The following is a 14,139-nucleotide window of genomic DNA, read 5'->3' as shown; positions in this document are numbered from 1 at the left end:
TCGCACACCGTATCTCCACAAGACAGAACGCGACCTGATAAAATCCTCAGGTTGTTAGATCATTCATGTCAACATTAACGACACAGATCCTTCCAAAACGGTCGGAATCAATGCTGAGCTTGAGGACAATATCAAATTAAGCTGATCGCCTTCCTGAAATCTAGGTCTTCCACATTAGCCTGGTCGACCAAGGAAATGGTAGGAATTGACACTAGTGTCAAGTGTGATAGGCTTAATATTGATCTGACCTTCAAGACAATGAGGCAAATACATAGGCGCTTCAGGCCAGATCGAGCAAAAGCAGTACAAGATGAAGTGGAGCGACTCCTTAAAGCGGACCAAATAATGGAGGTCCAATACCCAAATTTGCTAGCCAACCCGGTTGTCGTCATGAAAAAGAATGGCAAGTGGAGGGTCTGCTGGGATTTCACCGACCTCAACAAAGGCTGTCCCAAAAATAGTTTCCCATTGCCCCATATAGATCGCATGGTGGAGGCTACTGATGGGAATCAGTTGCTGTCATTTTTGGATGCCTTTTCGGGGTATAATCAGATTAAGATGAGTCCGACATACCTGGAAAATACCGCGTTTATTAAAGACAGAGGAACCTACTGCTATAAAGTCATGCCGTTCAGACTGATAAATACAGGAGCCACCTATCAACGGTTGGTCAATACAATGTATTGAACTTGAGTTTTTACTGGTTTCTTATCAGAGTTTAGGGTTTAGGGTTTTTAATGGCTCCTCATCAGGCCTTAGTCTGCATACCATAATATATAAGTAGTCCAATATTTGTCTCTCGGGTTTCCACCCTACAACGCGCCCCCAATATACCAGCCATATTCTCAAGCCACAAAGTCTCAGAGTATGACGGTACTAGGAGAACTAAAGTCCTCCAAGAATAGTTGAGGACCAGCCGTCCTTAGAGCAAACAATTCTGAAAACGTCTGAGTCCTATCTCCTAACCAGGTCTCCTTCTCGTGGTTTGCGTAAAAATCAAAATGTCCTACAAACCACATATTCTTTCACTGAAATACCTCATGGCCACACAAGGATCACCAACATGTTACAAGGGCCGCCACTAAGGCCAACAAATGTCCTAAACAGGACCGCCACAAAGGCCGAAAATGTCTAAACAAACTGCCACCAAAGCCAAACAAATGTCCTAAATAGGACCTCCACCAAATCCAAACAAATGTCCTAACAAGCACCGCCACCACAGCCACACATCCCGAAGGACCGTCACGAAGACCACTTGTCCTAAAGGACTATCACGAAGACCAATCATTTTGAAGGACCATCACGAAGACCTCTCATCCCGCAGGATCATCACGAAGACCATACATCCTGAAGGACCGCCTAAACAGGAACCATTAGCTAAACAACCTGCCACAAAGACCACACAATTGGCTAAACAGCCCGCCACAAAGGCCACAAAATGTCTCGCAAGACCGCCACACACGGGGTGCACAATGACTCAAAACTCCATCACGTAGGCCACAAAAGCCTCACCAAGGCACACAACCACTGAAAATGGACAAATTCTATTTATGGAAACTTCCCCTTTTTAGAAACTTACACTTCAGAAAACTTTCCTCTTTTAGCACATGCTTCACATAAACTCATATCCCAAACACCACCTCATATTGGTACTTAGTCGCACAACAAACCACCCCTAAGCGACCAAGTAACAAGTGTGATGGGCTGGAATACTCCATTTCCGCTTCAGCCACGGACTACGACTGGGATAAGGCTAGAAAAGCTTAAGTCGCAGCCTGTTTCTCAAACCACTCCTTGAACCTTGACTTCATCCTCGACTCTGGCTCCCAATTCTGCTCCTCCACATCATCACAGTCCTATAGGACTCTCTCATCAAAGGAACCTTCTTCTTCAAAAGTTCCTTGACTATCTTCTCGAGAACCCTCTAGGGTCATGTTAGGCTGAATATCCTCAGGGATATTATCCAACAACTGGTCATCCTCACGAAGACACTTCTGCAGAATCCACACATGGAAGACCTTGTGGAATGTTGCATAACATCAGACAACTCCTGCCTATATACTACCGGTCCTACCCTCTCAATCACTCTGAACGGACCCATATACCTCGAACTCAACTTAGTCTCTGTCAATGACCTGTCCGGACCATGCAACATGGCCATCTTGAGGTACACTCTATCCCCAACCTGAAACTCAAGATCTATCCTCCTCTTATCCACATAACTCTTCTGCCGATCCTGAGCTTCCTTCATGTTCAACTTCAGAATCCGAATCTTCTCCGAGGTCTCCTGAACAAAACTTGCAGCATATATGCTCCTCTCCCCCACCTGAGTCCAGCATAACGGTGTACGACATGTGCTCCGATACAACGCCTCATACGGAGCCATCCTTGTACTCGCCTGGTAGCTGTTGTTATAAGCAAACTCTACCAAGATCAGGTGATCTACCAATGGCCACCCTAGTCTAGCACACACATCCGAAGTAAACCCTAGGCTATAATCATATGCACCTTAGTACCCATCTCAGCTTGAAATGCCCTCCAAAACACCGAAGTGAACTTTCAATCTATCTCCTTCATAGACTTCTTAGCCAAGACCGCTACCCCGTTAGAGTTTTTGATGGCCAGAAAATGTGTCGACTTAGTTAAACGGTCTACAATGACCCAAATCGCATCATAGGTCCGAGACACTGGTAAACCTACCATGAAATCCATCGTGATCATGTCCCATTTCCACTTTGAAATGGGCAAACTCTTTAGCATGCCGCCCGAAACCTGATGCTCAGCTTTCACTAGCTGGCAGACATCGCACCTCGCGACCTAACCAGCTACATCGTTCTTTATCCTGACACAGTGATAGTACCGTTTGAGGTCACTATACATCTTCGTCGATACTGGATGAATAGAGAACATCATCGCATTAGCCTCCCTCATGATATCCTGCTTAAACTCCTCATCCTTGGGCACATAGATCCAACTGTGCACAAGTATAGCACCGTTGGCATAGACCTGGTACTCCAAATTAATATCTCTACATGCATTCACCAGCCCCGCATCCTTCTCCTGAGCCAACCACACTATGCTCAAAATATCTGCTCGATTAGCCGCCTAAAAACCCAACGGCTCCTGAGAGACAGCACACAACCTTAACGTAGTAACCTCTCCAACCAGAGACTTCATGTCCTGCTTCGGTGCCGAGGTCGCCCGCTTTCGACTCAAAGCATCTGCAACCAAGTTAGCTTTACCAGGGTGGTAGACAATCTCCAGATCATAATCTGCCACCAACTCCATCCACCGCCTCTGCCTCATATTCAGCTCAGGGTGAGTGAAAATATAATTCAGGCTCTTATGATCTGTAAATACCTGTACTTTCACACCATAAAGATAAGATCTCCAAATCTTCAGGGCGAAAACTACATGAGCCATCTACAAGTCATGAGTAGGATAATTGTTTTCATGCTTCCGCAACTGCCGCAAACCGTAGACAATCACCTTCCCATGCGGCATCAACACACAACCCAAACCAACTTTAGATGCATCTGTATAAACCACATAGGGATCCTCCTGCTCTAGCAGTGCTAACACTGCTGTAGTAGTCAACATCTCCTTCAGGCTTGCGAAACCCTCCTCGCATTCCACTAACGAAACAAACGGGATATCCTTCCCTGTCAACTTAGTCATCGGGCATGTCCTACTTGCAAATCCCTGCACAATTCTCCTGTAATAACCTGCCAACCCGAGAAAACTTCTGATCTCCATGGCATTCTGCGGTCTTGGCCAATACCTGATAACCTGAATCTTTTCCATATCTACAGAAACTCCCCCTGCAGACACAATGTGACCTTGAAAACCCATCTCTCGATGCATTTCTACACTTGCTCCATTTGGCAAACAATTTCTGCTCCCGCAGCTTCTCCAGAACTGCTCTTAGATACACTACATGCTCCTTAGGACTCTTAGAATATACCAGGATGTTGTCGATGAAAATGATGACAAACACATCCATGAACTCCTGGAATACGCTGTTCATCAATCACCATACCTCGTCCTGAATGCAGTCTTCCTAACATATGCCTCATCTATCGGAATTTGATGGTAATCCGATGCTAGATCTATCTTGCAGAACCAAGTAGCACCTCTCAGTTGATCCAACAACTCATCAATCTTGGGAAGAGGGTACTTGTTCTTTCTAGTGACCCGGTTAAGACCCGTATAATCAATGCAGAAGCGGAAGCTCCCGTCCTTCTTGATCCTCCATCTGCTTCTTAATCTCTGCCATCTCTGCCATCTCTGCTGGAGCCATCCTATAAGGTGAAAGACCCCGACCCGGACGTCTCAACGTCTATGATCACGGCTTTCGTACGACCCTATTCATGGCCAAAGACCATCAATTTAACCCGTTTACTTAGCTTTGCCCACAGCCTTGCCTTGTAAACCTTTATACGCAGCGGAACATAACTTTGCCCTTGACCCATCCCTTTGTGACTTAGACATACAACCAACCAACCCACAGGCTTTGCAGATTAGAGATGGGGACTTATAGTCTCTTCGGTGCACGGTGATCGGTTGCGCTATCGGCTTCGCGAACCACTCGTGTTCCCAAAACTTGGCACTAGACGTGCCGTTAGTAGACACATCGGTCAGACCATTGAACTCCATCAACTTGTCGGTCTTGGTATCAGAGCCAGGTCCGATCGAATGATCTAACCCCATAATCGAACCGCCAATCAACCACTGACCAGGCCGATACTTTCGAACAACTTGTCGACCACCCGACCGATCAATCCAATCTACATCTCGTATCGTTGATCATTTGATCGTCTATTGGCGCAGATCGTCGATGACCTTTCGATCGGTCCGACGCTATGATCAAACCGTCGATCATCCTTTGACTAGTTCGACTTTATGGTCGAACCGTCACTTATCCTTCGATCAGTTCAACCCGATTGTCGAACCGTCGATCGTCTCATCGTACCTTTGATAGAGAGGTAGCATGCACATCAGTTTGGACGAGTATCGATGTACTCACTGAGCCGCACCCCCTTTTCTTCTTAGGCATAGATGGACGACAGATGGATGATGGTGTGTTGAATGGGCTGGGCGTCCATCCCTTATATAGGATGCCGTTGGGTGCGTTCCATGAAAGGACACACCCATTCCTCTTCCTTTTTGATCGGTCGCGTCTCTTTGAAGAGTCGCACCCTTCCGATGGTGACCGCTCAAGCTACCGAGCTACAACACTCCTCCAGCTCGAGTGTTAGCTGACTGGACCACCAAGCTTGGTCAGCACCATATCAGTTCACCGAGCTGAGTTGAGCTGTCGGCCCACTTGTCCAGCTGAGCTAGCTAGTGTACCAGCTGGTGTAGCTCAGCTCAGCTGAGCTAGCTAGTTCATCGAGCTTGTTGAGCTCGTTCAGCTCATATTCCAGCTGGTTGAGCTAGTAGCTTAGCTACTTACGCTCATCTAGCTATCATTTTCCTTAAAACAAATTACCCCCTTTAGGATCGCGGGACGCAGGCGTTATACAAGGCGCCTTAGATATCAGCATCGTCCGTGGTTCCAATTCAATCATGAAAGGATACGACCGAGATGGTGGTATCCCCTCCAACGATTGGAAAACATTCTCAAACTCCATAACAACCTGAATACCGCTAACCGTAAACCTCCCCACTGACTTCGACATTGATATCTTAACAGGTAAGCTTCAAATCCCTTCTCAATCATCTTCCCGGCCTACATGGTCGAGATCATGATAACTCTCTAATTTACATGTTTTAGACACCCTTTTTTTGTCCATATTTTGCATTATATATACCCTAACCTTAGCATTTTTAGGTCCTTAACTGTAGGAATCTGCATTTAGGCCATTTAGGGTGCTGCATTCTTGCATTTGTGCATTTTGGATGAAAACATGTGCTTTAGAGCCTAAATTGGGAAAAAACAAGGTCAAACCCGAGCATGTACCCGAAGAAGCTATTGTGCAAGAAGAACAGTCCGAACCTCAACCCGATCAAAGAGGATCCAAGACCAGGAAGAACAACCCGAACACCTACCCGAGGAACTACCCGACGTTATCCTCGTGCACTGCATCGAGCAGATCCTCGGGCAGGATTGAGCAGCTAGGTTAAAAGGGTTTCCATATATAAACCCCCCTCTTCTTCCTCTGGCCCTAGCACGCCGCATACACTCAGAACAGAGAGCGAGAGCTTCTGAGAGATAGACTGAGCGACTCAAACACTTTTCCCACTTTGTTAGGATTCATTTTTGTTTCTTTTGCTATTCTTTCTAGTTTTTGATTCTGTACTCTACTACCCTTATCTTATTTTCAATACAATGAAATTTTCATTGATTTGTGTTGTTGTGCTTTCTACCATGAGATCCAGAGTAGTGAAATAAAGTTTCTAGGGATGGAGTAGACAAATAGGAGTTATTGATCGGTTAGGATGTCTTAGCTTGAATGTTTACTTTATATAAATTCCTTTCTAGATTGATGTTCTTAATGCTATTTTCAGACAAAGAGGTTGAGACTAGATCTAGGATGTTTTGCCATCGAGAGATGTTGTTGAAATGCCTGAATCAATCAATGCTAGAGATTTACTCACTTAGCCTAAGAGATTAGATGTGTAATGAGTTTATTGACAATAATGAATCAGTTTGTAATGCCTGCTTGGTCATGTTTCTCCAACGAGAGTTGGGTAGGGGAGTGACCAAGGTTGATTGTTTCTATCACGAGAGTGTTTTAGCAAGTTTTTAGAGATTCATTGTCTAGGGACTATTTGCTTGAGGCATGTAGGACATCCCAAATTGGTCAGGAACGCTTATGAGTCAATTACCCCATCCTTAGGAGCTTTCTTATTGATGTGCTTGGTTTTTATCACTTTAAATCTTTTACCTTAAAAGACCACACAACTGCTGCAAGTGCACAACTAATCAGTAGTAGTATTTAAGGATCGATCCCACAGAGAGAGAGTTGTTGTTTAACGGAATCCGTCGAAAGTAAGTAAGGCTAGGACTCAATAAAAATGGGGGTTTAGATTGTCACGGTCGTAAATAAGCAATAAACGTAAATAAAAGCAAGTAAAATAAATAAAACAAGCGTTGGGCATCAAGGGAAATCGCAGGGAATCAATGATCTATCTATCTAGGAAAGTTTAGGATTGGTTTGTTTATCTAAAACTCAGGACTACGAAACAGGAATGAACTGTTAACTTATAGTTCACAAGCTAACCGTCTAAGATCTCTATACTCTGAGACTCAACTGTCGCAGGCAACGACGCATAGATCAAAGCATTTTAAACAAGTTCGATTCTAATCCATGAGATTCCATAGGTAAGGGTATGTGCTTCCTATGACTCCTCACACATCTAAGCTAGGTCAAGCACACATGAAAGCTTTTGGCAAAGCACACACACTTTATATCATAGTTAGTTCATGAGGCTAACTTAAAGCATTAAGCAAAGACTTAGAATTAAATTATAGAGTAAACAAGAATATAAATCTAACAAACCCTAAAAATTGCCACCTAAACTAAGATCATCTCTCCCCTTTGATTATTCCTTTAAACCCAACTAGAAAACTACTATAGCATGTTTAAGGGAATCATCAAAGGAAGGTTTAAACAATTCATAAGCATACTTCAATGATTGTCAAACAAAGTTGTAAGGATCTTCTTCCTTTAGAAACAAAGAACAAAGCAAATAGAATAGAAAAGAGTTGATGGATCTCAAAGATTCAAAGAGAGGGAAGAGAGAGGGCTTCAAGTCGTTGGCTGCTCCTCTGGTCGTGATCTCTTGGCTGCTCGGTGAAGGCACACACTAAACCCTAGGGCTTAGAAGAGTATTTATAGGGTTTTGTCTAGGTTTAGGGTTTTGTAAGGGTAGAAACATATTTTCTTGTTAAGTGCATGGCAAGGGGCGGCGTAGGAAGGTTCTAGAATGAGGTGAAGACTTGGACTGGGTCGCCGTGGTGGTCGCTGGTCAGACCTTCAATAAAAAGCCCATTGGCTAAATGGTTCTCTTTACGTCCGTTGGTAACACGTCTCGGTAAATTGGACATTACTTCTGGATGAATGATTAACTTGACTTGATTCTACTTCGAGGAGAAAGATGACTCTTCCAGCTTTCTATAGACACCAAGTACGTCTAAATGTGAGTTGTAGAAGTTTTTCAAAAGTTGCCCGTAATGTAAAGCTCTGAATCTTTACTGAAACGTATTTTCCTTGTCTTTTGGTTCTTTTTGCTATAAAATCTGTAAAACCTTCTTGAAACCTAAAATACTTGATAATAGACATTAAAGCCTTGAAATCATATCAAAATCTTCCTAAATGCATACTAAAACTATAGCTAAAATGGGTAAAATAATGATGTTATCACTTATCTCGGTTGTTTAGTGTATTTTATAACTAGATCCCTTACCCGAACTGGTACTCGATCACCAGCTTTGTGTATACCTTCGACCTGTTCATTTTTGTGTTCTTGATTATTTCTATCATCCGATCATCCACTTGATCCGGTACTCGAATGCTCGCATCGAGTGTTTATGTCGTGTGATTCTTGCCTTTTTATTTACCTTTGATTATTTTAGGATTGTTAGATGAAACCCCAAGTATTGCTTAGCTTGACTTGCTTGTTTCTGATCACATCTTATCTGCTAGCATAACAATCATTTGGATTGATAACCATTTGGATTGATAACCCTTTGTACTACAACTGCATAAGAAATTGATACCCGAATGGCGCCGTTGCCATTTGGTTGATTTTTAATTGCTACTTTTAAGATTTCGGCACTTGCTAGATCAAGTTCTATTCTATAATCTGGTTCAGATCTGACTTGTTTACTTTCATGTTTGTTTGTTTTGCATTTCAGGTACAACCCGAGTACCCACCCGACCCGTCACTCGATCACCAGGATCGGGTAGAACTTCTTGTACTCACTCGGTTCACTGATTGTGCATGCAAACACGATCCAAGGATAGCCAACACTTGAGCCCTTTCATCGACAACATCGACAGACCAAGGTTTCTCCTTCAACAACAAGTCCAGCAACCGCAACCAACAACAATTGAGGAGATTATGAAATCATAATGGTCCACCAGATCCTCAAGAGAGGACCAACATAGGAGCAGGAGATGTTCCATCTACTCACACTCAAAGACATGGCATTGTGACACCTGCTGTTCAAAACAACAACTTTGAGATCAAGAGTAGTCTCATCCAGATGATACAAAGCAACAAGTTTCATGGACTGCCAATGGAGGACCCATTGTATCATCTAGATGAGTTTGATAGGCTCTGTAGCCTAACCAAGATCAATGGAGTTATTGAAGATGGATTCAAGCTCTGGCTTTTCCCATTTTCTTTGGGTGACAAAGCTCACATCTGGGAGAAATCACTTCCCAAGGAGTCCATCACCACTTGGGAAGCATGCAAAAAGGCGTTCCTTGCCAAATTCTTCTCCAACTCTAGAACTGCAAGGCTGAGAAATGACATCTCCAGCTTTGTTCAGAAGAGCAATGAGACGTTCAGTGAAGCTTGGGAACATTTCAAGGGATACACAAGCAGATGCCCGCATCATGGATTCAGTAATGCTTCGTTGCTTAGTACACTTTACCGAGGTGTAGTCCCTAAGATAAGGATGTTGCTAGACACCGCTACTAATGGTAATTTTCTCAACTAGGATGTTGATGAAGGTTGGGATCTAGTGGAGAATTTAGCCCAATCTGATGGGCACTACAATGAGGAGTATGATCGCACAATACGATCTTCTGGAGAGGATGATGCCAAGTACAAGAGAGACATGAAAGCTGATGTTCATATATTTTACCTTGTTTTCCCTTAGTTTATTCACAACTTTTGCATCTTTTGCTATCTATTTAGGCCATTATTGTGTAGCTTTAGGACTAATCATGCATTAGAGTGTAGTTGCATTGCATTTGCATCTTTTCATGCATAAACAAGTGATTTTGGAGCTTAAGGAGCATGGAAGCAATGCTGAGGAGAAGTGAAGCTGTCCTGAGCAGAAAACAAGAGAGTTAAGGCTGTAGAATCAAGGTCCGGAGTCCAACTCGACCGCACCACTCGACCACCACTCGACCGTGTGCTGAGGAGGACTCGACCGAGTGGAGAATGCACGAGAGAAGCCAGCTCGACCAGCCACTCGACCGAGCACTGGTCGAGTTGACCAAGCCGTTGACCACTTTGACTTTTTGTATTTTTAGGGCTTCCACCTCACCTCCTATATAAGGCCCTTGTACTTGCAGCCACAAAAGAGTCCAGCTTTTTAGAGAGTCTAAAACCTAGTTTTTACCTTTTTTAGATTTTATTCCTTTTGCACTTTCTTTTATTTTTAGATTTTGTACTTGTTTGAGAGAAAAAGACTAGATTCTTATATTTTGTTTGTTTCATAACTTTCAAAGTATTAAGATTTCGAGTTTTATTCCTTCATCAATATTGTAGATCTCTGTTTCATCTTTCTAATGATGCAAGTTTCATTATTTTCTGGGTTTTTGACATATTTCACCATGTGTTCTTGTGAGTAGTTTGTTTAGGACCTTGAGGATGGGTTAGGCTGGGTTGATCTTGTGGTTTGTTTGATTTGGTCAAGCTTGATTGTTGTAGATCTCTTCTAGGCTAGATGATCTTAATGCTAATCCTATATCTGAGAAGGTAGGGTTTGATTTCAAGCATCTTAGCATCACAATGAAAAATTGCTCTGTTTCAACAAAAATCTTGTTTCAAAAGCACTCAATGAAAAATTGGATAAACTCCTCAACCAGCAGCAACATGTGCATTCCATCTCACCGGAAGACCAGTTTCAGCAACAAGATGGGGAGAGTGCTCAGCTTGAGGATGTGAACTACATCAACAATCAGGTGGTTACAATAAAGGATACAACAGCTACAAACCAAACCCGAATCTCTCCTACCATAACCCGAATGTTGCAAATCCTCAAGAACAAATATACCCTTCCGCAGTCCAAGGCAACCAAGGCCAGCATAAGCCTTTTGTCCAATACAATCAAGGCTATGCTCCTAAGCATCAATATCCTGGGAATTACCACCAACCAATTACACCACCTGGATTCCCACCACAGCAAGGATCACAGAACCAATCTCAAGAAGTTGACCTACGCGGCCTAATTCAGCAGATGATACATAATCAAGCATCGACAACAATGGACAATGCAAAACGATTCGCAGAGATGAGCAACTAGATTGATTCTGGGTATAATGACCTGAATGCCAAGTATGATTCTCTCAACACTAAGTTGCGATACCTAGAAGGCCAACACAACATCCAACCACCTCCAAAACTCAACCAGCTTCCAGGTAAAGCTGTTCATAACCTAAAAGACTATGTTACTGCCCAAGACATCTTTCTTGAAGATGTTGATGACTACCTCACTGAGGACAGCGATGTTCAAGATGGGGAGGATATGGATCACAGTGGGATGTATGAGCACCAGTACTACTTCTCCGAGTATGAACCCGATCCTTCACCCGAGGAGGCTGATCGAGCTGATGATCGAGCAATGGTTCGAGAATCGCAAACCAATGCACCACTCAAAGCTGAGCCTGATAACACACCCGATGATGGTGATCGGATGACCGATCGGGTAGATGTTCAGATGACAGATCAACCTCAACTGCCTACAGCTGAGGAAGGGGAATTAGAGGAAATATTCAGAGCAGCTCTTGACATCCAAATAGAGGCGCTTGCAGAGCATATGTCCAAACAAAAGGCCTCACCTCCTAAGCTCTTGCCACCACACACACTTCGAGAGGAAATCATCAAGGAGACAGCTCAGCTGGAGATTGAAGTAAAGGAAGCTGTTAAAGAGATTGGGAATGCGATTGTGAGGAGTGGAGTATGTTTAGATCCTGAACTGCGAATTGATGAGAAACTGGAGGATCCTGGCTCTTTTACTTTGCCATGTTCAATAGGCCTTCAGATCTTCAACAATTGCTTGTGCGATTTAGGAGCTTCGGTCAGCATCATGCCACTTTCAGTTGCCAACAAGAGGGTTTCAGCAGTTTTAAACCAAGTAGCCTATATTTGGTCTTAGTTGATAGAACAATCAGACACCCCATTGGTATCCTTGAAAACTTACCTCTTAGGATTGGAAGAGTGGAAGTTCCTACCGATTTCATGGTCCTTGATATGGATAAGGAACCAGAAGATCCACTGATCCTAGGAAGACCATTCTTGGCAACAATAGGAGCGGTAATAGATGTGAAAAGGGCAGATCATCATTGAGCATGAGAGCAATTCAAAATAGAATTTTTCATCAAGAAAGGAATAAAAAGGCCAACCATTTATGGCAATTTTTCTCCACCCAGACAAAACCAAGAGGCATCAAGCATCGCCAAGAAGCTCATACTATATTTGCTGTGGTACCGGGACAAAAACCAGAAAATCCATTAAATCGGTCTGCTACAGTGGAGAGGATTCAGAAACCTCTCCCTCCCAAAAACCATGCTTGAAAAGCATGAAGAGTCAAGCTTAATGACTTAAAACAAGCTCACTTGGGAGGAAGTCACATAGGTATCTCTTACTTTCTTTTAATTTCATTTTATTAATTTTGTCTTGTTTAATTTGGAGTTTTTAAAATAATTTATTATTTCTATAAGTTTACATAAAAAAAGAGAAAAACAAAAAACAAAAAAAAAAAGAAAAGAAAAAAAAAAGGAAAAGGAGGAAAAAAGAAATTTTGGGGAACCCGACATGCCTGATCGTGTTCCCACTCGGGTGGCGAGTAGAGTCCAATTTCCACAAAACCCTAACCCACTCTCGGTGAAACCCTAGAAGCTGCCTCTTATATTTAAAGGGACTAGGACCCCTCTCCATCAACATCACAAAATCGATAAGTCTCTCAACCCTAAAAGCTTTTTGCCTATCAACTTTCTATTTTTCTCTCAAGGGATTGAGAGTCTTTAATCTCTTGGGAACTAACCCTGTTGATCTCGATTTTAGCTTCTTCTCTTTTCAAGGATTCACAAATGGCTGCCAAGATGAAGACTTACCAAAATAAGAGGACCAGATCAACCTCCGCCGCTGCTAGAACCGGAGGTGACGGCGTAGATGCTCGCGATTTTCAGAGAGGAGGAGACGTTTCATATTCCCAACCGTTGAGTGGACGTTTCCGAACTCCTACCCGATACTCAATTCGATCCGTCACTCGAAGTGCTGCTCGAGCATCCGATCGAGTAGACCCCCGAGTTCGCTTACCAAGCCTGGTGGCGAGTGCTGCCCGCAGATCTCCTCGACATAGGGACCTGTCTACGTCCGAGCGAACCGTCACAGACCCAATGGAAGTTGATTCAAACACCGATGGAGGAGAACCGGAGGAGAACCAAACCTCACGGTTGAGAACCAGAGCCGCAGTTTCAAGAGGGAAGAGACCAGCTTCTGAAAAAGCTAAGGAGGTAGCTGAGAGGGCGGCAGAAGAAGAAGGTCAAGATACCGAAGGGGAAAGCCATGACCACGAAGAGGAGCAGAGAGAACGTACCCGGTTAGCGTCGAGGAGGCTGAAGCAAAGAGAAGTGGATACTCCGGCCAAGCTCTTCAAGGTCCTCCGCATGATGAGCTTCGTTGGGACTCGCTACCCCCACCGCGAAACGATGAGACAGTTGGGGATAGCTAGAGATGTCGAGTTTATTTTCGACATGTGCCACCTGGGCCAGATGATGCTAGCCAACCTCGAAGCCTACGAGGAGGAGACGGTTCACTTCCTTTCCACGCTGCGGTTACATTATTTTGAAGACCACCCGACTCTACTACCTGATGGGGGGATCGGGTTCATCACTTTCTCCGTGCGCAACAAGGAATACCGACTCACCTACAAGGAGATGGAGGAGCTGTATGGATTCAAAGCTGGTAGTGGAGAAAACATTGAAGTGAGCAAGGAGGAGATAAAATCCCTATGGATTACAATAGGAGATAAGCTTCCCTACAAATCCACAAGCTCCAAATCTGCTCAAATAAGGAGCCCTGTCTAGAGGTATTTTAACAAATCCTTAGCTTGCACCTTATTCACTAGGAATAAAACTGGGAATGTGAATGATCACGAGCTCCAACTGCTAGACATAGCCTTGTGTGGAATCTTAGATAATGCTAGGGAAGGTAGACCGCTAGTAGGGGATG

The 14,139-nt window shown here is 43.7% G+C and overlaps 1 protein-coding gene and 1 non-coding gene across 2 annotated transcripts; both read right to left on the bottom strand.

Annotated features, from left to right (window-relative positions):
- Positions 1–2,817: 2,817 nt before the first annotated feature.
- On the bottom strand, positions 2,818–3,852 carry LOC147939921 (uncharacterized). Its single transcript, XM_087461082.1, has 4 exons — positions 3,782–3,852; positions 3,477–3,715; positions 3,157–3,272; positions 2,818–3,105 (listed from the first exon to the last, which is right to left on the bottom strand). Exons 1-4 carry the CDS (start codon positions 3,850–3,852, stop codon positions 2,818–2,820), a joined length of 714 nt encoding a protein of 237 aa, XP_087317208.1.
- A 5,617-nt stretch (positions 3,853–9,469) lies between these two features.
- On the bottom strand, positions 9,470–9,576 carry LOC147939920 (small nucleolar RNA R71). The gene has a single exon (XR_015564831.1). It is a non-coding gene; the product is annotated as a small nucleolar RNA R71 (small nucleolar RNA).
- Positions 9,577–14,139: the final 4,563 nt, after the last annotated feature.

The sequence above is a fragment of the Camelina sativa genome, chromosome 8 (assembly GCF_030686135.1).
Source record: "Camelina sativa cultivar CO46 ecotype springtype chromosome 8, ASM3068613v1".
Lineage (NCBI taxonomy): Eukaryota > Viridiplantae > Streptophyta > Magnoliopsida > Brassicales > Brassicaceae > Camelina > Camelina sativa.
Note: the sequence above shows the minus strand (reverse complement) of the source record. Positions and strands in the feature narration are given on the sequence as shown.

What these genes read in the sequence shown, in the direction of transcription:
- LOC147939921 (XM_087461082.1), bottom strand. Translation starts at nt 3,852, where the DNA reads ATGGGTTTTCAAGGTCACATTGTGTCTGCAGGGGGAGTTTCTGTAGAT. An exon ending in TGGGAAGGTGATTGTCTACG is followed by an intron (nt 3,273 to 3,476) that starts GTTTGCGGCAGT and finishes AGTTGGTGGCAG; the next exon opens with ATTATGATCTGGAGATTGTC. An exon ending in TGAAGTCTCTGGTTGGAGAG is followed by an intron (nt 3,106 to 3,156) that starts GTTACTACGTTA and finishes TTGGGTTTTTAG; the next exon opens with GCGGCTAATCGAGCAGATAT.